The 8,770-nt window shown below is 45.0% G+C and overlaps 1 protein-coding gene across 2 annotated transcripts in view; it reads right to left on the bottom strand.

Annotated features, from left to right (window-relative positions):
- Nucleotides 1-4,413: 4,413 nt before the first annotated feature.
- The window catches only part of MELK (maternal embryonic leucine zipper kinase), a 38,718-nt gene continuing 34,361 nt past the window's right edge, over nucleotides 4,414-8,770 (bottom strand). For both annotated transcript variants that reach the window (XM_054032363.1, XM_054032364.1), the window contains 2 exons: nucleotides 6,046-6,149; nucleotides 4,414-4,724 (listed from right to left, as the gene is read on the bottom strand). In XM_054032363.1, the coding sequence (XP_053888338.1) occupies nucleotides 4,547-4,724; nucleotides 6,046-6,149 (282 nt within the window). In that variant the 3' untranslated portion in view covers nucleotides 4,414-4,546. The remainder of the gene's footprint in view (nucleotides 4,725-6,045; nucleotides 6,150-8,770) is intronic.

Genomic DNA, 8,770 nt, shown 5'->3' with positions numbered 1-8,770 from the left:
AAAGGAAAGAGTCAACCACCAGGATCCTCTGTCAACAAAACCATCATCAGTGGCCTCAGAAGCTGCCACCGTATCTAAACACAGGGAATTTTGAACCAGATTCCGAGCTGCCCTGCGCTTGTTATGTGTGACACTCTGTACCTCAAAGTAGCAGCCTGGAACCCCATATTCACCACTGTGATATGATTGTTTTATACATTGCAGGCTTTGTGAGGTATCATTTTAAAATGATTGATCTGTTAAACATGAATGTCCTGGTGGATTGTATGTGCTATCACTGTACATGCAGTTATTGCTCTATGTGCTACTGAATTACGTTGTGAGGTTGGGAAACGCCCACAGCCGGCCTTTCAGTTGCAACAAAGGTAGGCCAGATAGTGATGATGGCCCATCAAGAAAAGAATTCACTATAGACTTTAAGGTCAGAAGGGACCATTATGATCGTCTAGTCCGACCTCCTGCACAACGTAGGCCACAGAATCTCACCCACCCACTCCTGTAACAAACCTGCGTCTGAGCCATTGAAGTCCTCAAATCATGGTTTAAAGAATTCAAGGTGCAGAGAATCCTCCAGCAAGTGACCCATGCCCCACGCTGCAGAGGAAGGTGAAAAACCGCCAGGGCCTCTGCCAATCTGCCCTGGAGGAAAATTCCTTCCCAACCCCAAATATGGCGATCAGTTAAACCCTGAGCATGTGGGCAAGACTCACCAGCCAGCACCCAGGAAAGAATTCTCTGTAGTAACTCAGATCCCACCCCATCTAACATCCCAGCACAGGCCATTGGGCATATTTACTGCTAATAGTCAAAGATCAATTAATTGCCAAAATTAGGCTATCCCATCCCCTCCATAAACTTATCAAGCTTAGTCTTGAAGCCAGATATGTCTTTTGCCCCATGTGCTTTCAAGGGAAACAAAGCAGTCTTTGTTTTGCACAGTAATTACCATGCAGTTCTGTTCATCACAGAGTAATGGTTTGTACACTTGGTAGTTCATTACAAGACAAGTGCAGCCCAAGTCTACAGACTTGTACTCTGGAGCCCATTGAGTATACGTGTGCAATGGGACTCCAAAGTAGGAAAAGCCACATACAGACACAGTCTGAGCTAGTGTCACATAAGTTTCTCCCTGTCATTCTGCAAGTTGGTCGCACTCCTACTTCTAAGGCCAACAGGTGTTCGTTGCCAAGAGCACTCATAACATAGCAGCTTCTGCACAAACAGCAGTGGCAACATAGACTTGTAGGACTGGAAGGGACCTCGAGAGGTCATCTGGTCCAGTCCCCTGCACTCAAGGCAGGACTAAGTATTATCTAGACCATCCCTGACAGGTGTTTGTCCAACCTGCTCTTAAAAACCTCCAATGATGGAGATTCCACAACATCTCTGGGCAATTTAGTCCAGTGCTTAACCGCCCTCAGAATTAGGAATTTTTTCCTAATGTGCAACTTAAACCACCCTTGCTTCAATGTAAGCCCATTGCTTCTTGTTCTACCATCAGAGATTAAGGAGAGCAATTTTTCTCCCACCTCTTTGTAATAACCTTTTATGTACTTGAAAAGGTATGTCCTCTCTGTGTCTTCTCTTTCTCTAGACTAAACAAATCCAATTTTTTTTCAATCTTCCCTCATAGGTCATGTTTTCTAGACCTTTAAATCATTTTTGTTACTCTTCTCTGGACTTTCTCCAATTTGTCCACATCCTTCCTGAATCACCCAGGAACTGGACACAAAATTCCAGTTGAGGCCTAATCAGCGCAGAGTACAGTGGAAGAATTACTTCTCAGGTCTTGCTTACAACATTCCTGCTAATACATCCCAGAATGATGGGGGTTTTTTTGCAACACTGTTGACTCATATTTAGCTTATGATCCACTATGACCCGGAGATCCCTTTCCGCAGTATTCCTTCCTAGGCAATCATTCCCCATTATGTATGTGTGCACATGATTGTTCCTTCCTAAGTGGAGTACTCTGCAGTTATTCTTATTGAATTTCATCCTATTTACTTTAGAGCATTTCTCCAGATCATTGTGAATTTTAATCCTATCCTCCAAAGCACTTGCAATCCCTCCCATCTTGGTATTGTCTGCAAACTTTATAAAATGTACTCTCTATGCCATTACCTAAATCATTGATGAAGATATTGAACAAAAGCAGATCAGATCCCTTCAGGCTCCACTTGATATGGGCTTCCAGCTTGACTGTGAACCATTGATTACTCTCTTGGACCAGTTTTCCAACCACTAACTTATGCCCCAAAAGTTGGCAGTCTCCATGCCAATGTGGTTGTTTTCTCCTTTGTTAAGTCTGTCCACCAGGAAGCTAGTTCATGTCCAATGACCCTGGTTTGAATTTTGTCCAATTATTTTCATTTAAAGTCCTCATGATAGTGCTGTGTTGTCACAATCAACCTCAGCTAGATCTGTACATGTGCCCAGTGTCATATGGTCATGTTTCAAAGCCACTATCCTGACCTTCAAGTCACTGAAGATTCACATGTTCTGATACCAACATGAAGTAAACCAAGTAGCTAGCTTGAGGGAGAATTACCAAAGTGCTCATCTAGAAAAACTGACTTTATCTTGGACAAATTGACTTTAGATTCATTGCCCATCTATTGCCTTGATCTTAACCTAAGTTAAAGAGTGTAAGGACCATGTATGCATGTGCAGCTCCTAGAATGGGCTTTTGGATGCTACCATGATACATGACCAACAATAGTCTGCTCAGTGTTTCAGCCAGCAGCATTCAGTGCTCAGAGGAAGTCAAGCCAGCTATTACCAGCAGGTCAGAACAGTGGTCCCCCAACTTTTTACCTCACCCCCCCCCCTTACATGTCTGCACCCCTACTCCCTGGGACTGGGAGCAGGACTGTGGCTGCGGGAAAGGGGGGTGTTATGGAGAGGGCTAAGGGGGCTAAGGCTGGGGTGGGTACAGAGCCATGGCCCTGGGCATGAAGCTGGCCTAGGCCCCGGGCATGAAGCTGGCCTAGGCCCCAGCAGCAATCCCCTCAATGTTCCTCTGCAGCCCTCAGGGGGACACACCCCAGTTTGGGGAGCTGTCATAGAAAAAAAAAAAAAATCTTGTCTGTAGGAGTGTTCTAAATTTTTGACACAGCTCTGTAGAAACCATATCTTGGTCTTGCATCCACCAGGAACACCTAGTAGCTCTAATGTTGTAATATTCTCCCTCTCCCTGCTCTGATTGGCTTAAGCTCAGGCTGCAACTGTGTAAGATATGCAGAGCCCTGCATAGTGGTGGCTTTCTTCATAGCCCAGGAAGAGTTACTGAAAATGCTTCATTACTGTAACTTTTCTGTATTTTACAAGATATTTTGGCAGAGTTCTTTGCGCTGCTCTGTGTACATTTGCAGAAATATAATCTTCCTTACCACTGCTCTTTGGATTTAAATTAGTGTCTATTTGTATCACCAGGATTCTATGTGGTATTTTACAGGGATGGGTAACAATCTGTTCACCCTTTAGCAATGATTAACGCAATGCACTGTAAAGGCAACATCTGCCTGAAGAGCTCTGGGTAAGCTCAAAAGTTTGTCTGACCAACAGGAGTTGGTCCAATCAAAGGTATTGCCTCACCCACCTTGTCTGTAATAGCACAACTTGGTCATCTCACAACTATTGAGCCAAAACAGCTACCAAAACTTTAGCCTCCTGTGGATTTGCTTAACCAGCTGTGCATGTTTGAAGTTTTATAGATCAATCCAACAATAGTAATAGCATCCGTAGACCAAGACTCCAGCAATGTCCTCACTGCCCGTTTGAATTGCTTCCGGTTACTGCCTCTGCACCCACCGGGATGGAATACCTCTAGAACGGCTTGGATTGAGAAGTTTCTGGAATCCCCGACATAGCTCTAAGCTTCGAAGTGCTATCACTCCAGGATCAGAAAGCATGCACGCAGTTGTTGCCTTCTCTAAGGCTTAGTAATGAATTACCATACGCTATAAAATTTTATATGGGTTTATCGTTTAAATCCTAGCATTGTTGGCTTAACATATTTATTGAAGTCAATCCTATTTTGTTCAACATATTGAGCATATAGTTTAACTAGTAACCACAGCTGTGACTTAGTTAACGATCTCAATAAATCCTACTTCGACAGGAAAAGAATTATGTAAATGAATTTGTTTTCTGCCCAACATGTACTTTAACTGATAAGACACTGTAAAGATTATTTTTGGTATTAGAAAACTAACCACTCTTATTTGGCCCTTAATTTTATACCCAAGAGAGGAGCCCAGTTTACTATATTTATAAAATGTTTATTTCAGAAAGAAATTACACTTACAGAATACAAATAGTTGAAAGTTCACACCCATACGAGACAGGGACATCTAGAGACAGCAGTTGATATACAAAGATACATGATTAAAAAAAAAGACAAAGGACAGATAAGTTTGTCACATTTATTCACAAATTAGTGTATTTAAAAACAGATCCGTTCTTTGAACAATTTTTAGAAGATAAAAAAATTAGTGTGAAGCAGTGTAAAAAACTGTTATTTAGGATATGAATCCTCTATTAGTTACATCTTGCAGCTAGATAGGATATCTTCCACTAGTCTCTTGTAGACCCACGCATCGCCTTTAAGCCGTTGCCTCCTGATACCCACTACTTCAGGTTTACTAAGCTGGCACACTTCTAGCTCAAATTGCATCGTCACTTTGCCAAAATCTGACTGTGTTTGACATTTCAGGGTATAGCTGCATAGACAAGACAAGAAGAAACAGAATAGTCATGGAGTTGTTTTAATACCCATCAGGAGGTTGGCAACATGAAAGCTTAAGCGGGTACAATTAATACTTCCCACACAAAGTATCCCACTGAGATTCAGCAGTGTGAGCAAACAGCTCAAACAAGGTTAGGTGAAATGAAAGCTAGTTCCCTTTTGGAAAAGGATACCTTGTCTGCAAATGCTAATGCGGAGCACAAGGTCTCCCTAGCCACAAGAACTGCTGCCTGCCTCTCCTGGGAATGGAGGTCTATGGCAAAGAATAGAAAGCGTGGGGAGGATTTTATATTTTTCTCTAGTCAGACTATCTTCTGCAGATATGACAGCAACATCCCTCTTGTGAGGCTGCCCCTAGTCTCCTGCATCAGGCTCAGATTGCAGCCATCTTCCAGATGAAGAGAAATTGAGCCATCCTGCTCTCTGCAGATGCAGCACTGCACAGGGCCAGCTACAGATCACCTCTTGCCAGCTGGAGGAGTGAAAGACCAGGCTCTGATCTTTGAATCACCAGGTCACAGAAGTTTGTCACTTTAATGCAGCTAAATGCATCTTCCTGGAACATGAAGTTGAACACTTGTACGAGGAGGCTCATCTTTTTAAATGCCTTCCCTCAAGAAGGGAAGAGCATTTTAAAAAGCCAAGCATCGACCCAAGTTATGGTCCGCATTTTACACACTAGGAAATTTCGGTAGACACACATTCAGTCTTTTGACGAGTGTCAGTTAGCAGCAGAACCAGGAATAGAGCCCAGATTGCACTCCCTAACCACCAGATCCTGCAAGTTAAACACATCTATTCAATGGCTGGCACTGTACAGACAGGTAGTAAGGCTCACATTGTGTCAGCTAGGAATTATAGTATTTTAAGTGGTATTATATGAAGGTCACCGTGATCTCCATCATGATAGCACTAAACTGCCTTATCTTGGCAAACAGGACAGTATCAGAATGAGTCTTTGCTGTCAATGAAAACCACAAGAGATAGGATTAGCTCAGTTTGCTCAGCTTCTTTAAATAAGTTGCTACAACATGTGTGACAGATCAGCACAGGAGACTGACTATTCACATTCGTATGAGAGAGTAAAGGAATTTTAGGATACATTTGTTTTGCATCAGATAGGCAATATTTACCACATGGATGTGTCTCATGTGGTCTAATAGGAGGTACAATATTTAACAAGAGGCAATGTGAGGCGAGAGAGAGAGTGTTGAATGCTTTGCTTTAGCAAAACTAGAGAACTAGCAACTTGGGCAAAGACAAGCTGGAATGAGTTTTGCTGACACTTGACTTACCCCTTCTGTACATAGTCAACCTGTTTCTTTGGGAGGATGGTCATTATTTCATTCAATAGCTGGTCTGGATTCAGTAGTTTAGTTGTGGTCACATTGTAATGAGCCTGAAAAAAAAGCATAAGCAGCTCAATCAGAAAGACAAACTTGTTTTTACTATTTACACCAAACACCAGGGATTCTGTGGCAATGGATGTCTTAAGAGGTTACTCACCTTACACAGTAACCGTGGTTCGAGGGGTGTCTGCCTAAGGACGCACCATGTGCCACAAGCCCTTGATCGGAGGAGGTTTTCCTGTTAGCAGCATACATTTGGCCTGTGCATATGCTCTATACCAGATGGTTTAAAAAAAAAAAAAAAAAATTCTAGCGACCCAGTTGAAGAAAACTGATGCCGGACCCAACGGAGCTGAGGTATGTGGGAGGGGCTTAGGGCTGGGGCAGAGGGTTGGGGTGTGGGAGTGAGGGCTGGAGGGGGGAAGGAGATGAGGGTTTGGGGACTCAGGTCTTGGGATTACCTTGGGCAGCTCCTGGTCAGCTGTGAGGAGGGGGTGCTAAGGCAGGCTTCCTGCCTGTCCTGGCACCACGGACTGCGCTGCGCCCAGAGAGCAGCCAGCAGCAGGCCCAGCTCCTAGGCAGAGGTGCGCTAGCAGCTCCGCAAGGCTCTCACCTGCAGGCACTGCCTGTCCGCCCGCCAGGCTCTCATTGCACTCATTAGCTGGGAATTGGTCAGAGCTAGTGCTCGGGGCGGGGGCAGCGCGTGGAGCCCCATGGCGTCCCCACCTGGAGCCAGACCTGCTGTTGGCCACTTCCACGGCACAGCACGGTGTCTGAACAGGTAGGAACTAGCCTGCCTAGCTGGGCAGCACTGCCGATAGGACTTTTAAACGGCCCACTCGGCGGTGCTGACCAGAGCCGTCGCAACGCAGTGCTGGGTCGCAACCCACAGTTTGAAAACCACGTGCTGTACCCCAAGGGTATATAGGGCTGCATGGGCGAACTGCCCTCAGTTCTCTGAACAGCCAACCAGCACCTGTCTGAAGCAGGAGGGAGGACAGGTAGTGGAGCACCCAAAGGTGACCATATGCAAGTTGTGAGGATACTGAGTTGTGCTCCTTATCTTCATTGTGCTCAGTGATGTGTGTTGTCAGATATTGTTGGAGCTGGGCAGACCAAACATTTCATTGATTCCCCCCCACCAGTCTAGGGAGTTCTTCACCTGCAGGAGAAAAAGTTACCTCCTTGTCCAAAGTTGTGTCTGGTTGAGCAATAGATTCTTCTGAACCACCCCCGAAAGCAGTGGAGGCATCGTCTGTCACAAAGGTGCAAGCTGCCATATGACTCAGGAGCTGCTAACAGTTCCTTACTGTAGTACGGGGCTTCCCTAATTGTCCCAACCAGATTTGACAACAGTTATGAATCTGTCTGTAGGAAAGCAGGCCCTGGCTACCAACAAATCCAAATATACCCTTATGAACTGTATTCTCTCTATAGGGGCCAAATACTGAATTCTTCATGTTTAGCTGGAGACCCAATTCCTGTAAGAGAAAGGTGTCTGGATGGAAGTGAATACTGCTTTGTAAGTTCAGCCCTTGAATAGCCAGTTGTCTAGATACAGGAAAACTAGAATTGCTTCTTGCCAAAGGTAAGCAACTACTCCCTCTAGAGCCTTTGAAAGCACCCTTGGGTCCAAAGAGAAGAACTCTGAATGTAAAATGGTTCAGGCCCATGGTGATATGTAGGTATCCATATAGCAATACAGGAGAAATAGGCATACTGTAGGTCAAGGGCTGACAGCCAAGGGCCTGCCTTTAGAGAAGGGATGATAGCTGCCAGAGTCACTATCCTGAATTTGAGACTTCAATCTTTGATCAGTCATAGTAGATCCAATTTATGGTCTCTACCCTCTGTCCTCCTTTGGCATGAGAAGAAATACTTCGGGTAAAACCTTTTACCCCTGTGAGGGATGGGGCCAGTTCTATTGCTCCTAAATAAAAGGAGGGAGTGAACTTCTTGACTCAGTACAGTCTCATGAGAGGGGCCCTGAAGAGGGATGAGGAAGGGGAGATCATGCAGAGGATTGTGTAGCCTGATAACCTCCATGACCCCCTTGTCTGCAATATGATACCAGGTCTATTGGAAATGGGGAAGGTGGACAAAAGACTGTAGTTTGCAAACTGAGGGGAGGATTCAAGCCCTTGGCCAACCCATCAAAGCTGTTTTAGTGATGACTAGGTACTTGCTGAAAGAGGTTAAGCAGCTCTTTTGCTGTGGAATTAGTCTTTCTAGCAGGTTTGGTGGTTCTGTGAAAGCCAGAGAAATGACCCAGGTGCAATCTCTGGGCAGTTTGAGATGCGCTAAATCTTTTGTTTGTAGGGGTATATAACCCCCTGCCAGGCCTCAGTGTGGTCCTGGAGTCCTTCAGCATGTGCGGGGACTCATCCCTAGTCCCCCAGAAGGAGCTGCTGACCATCAAATAGGAGGTCCTCAGCAGTATTCGGAACCTCTCCAGGGAATCAGGACAGCTGGAGCCATGGTGCCCTGCGCATGACAATAGCTGTGGTGATGGACCTTGCAGCAGCATCCAAGAATGCTTGGAGAGGGATTCTGGCTCTTCTGACCCTCCTTAATGATGGCTTGGAAGTGTTCTCTAGGCTCCTGTGGACAGTGCTCAGTAGAGGTTGCAAATTTGTTGTAATTCATGAAGTCATAGGTGATCATGGCCAAG

The sequence above is a fragment of the Malaclemys terrapin genome, chromosome 6, assembly GCF_027887155.1.
Source record: "Malaclemys terrapin pileata isolate rMalTer1 chromosome 6, rMalTer1.hap1, whole genome shotgun sequence".
NCBI classification, from domain to species: Eukaryota; Metazoa; Chordata; order Testudines; family Emydidae; genus Malaclemys; species Malaclemys terrapin.
This window is presented reverse-complemented; position numbering and strand designations above follow the sequence as displayed.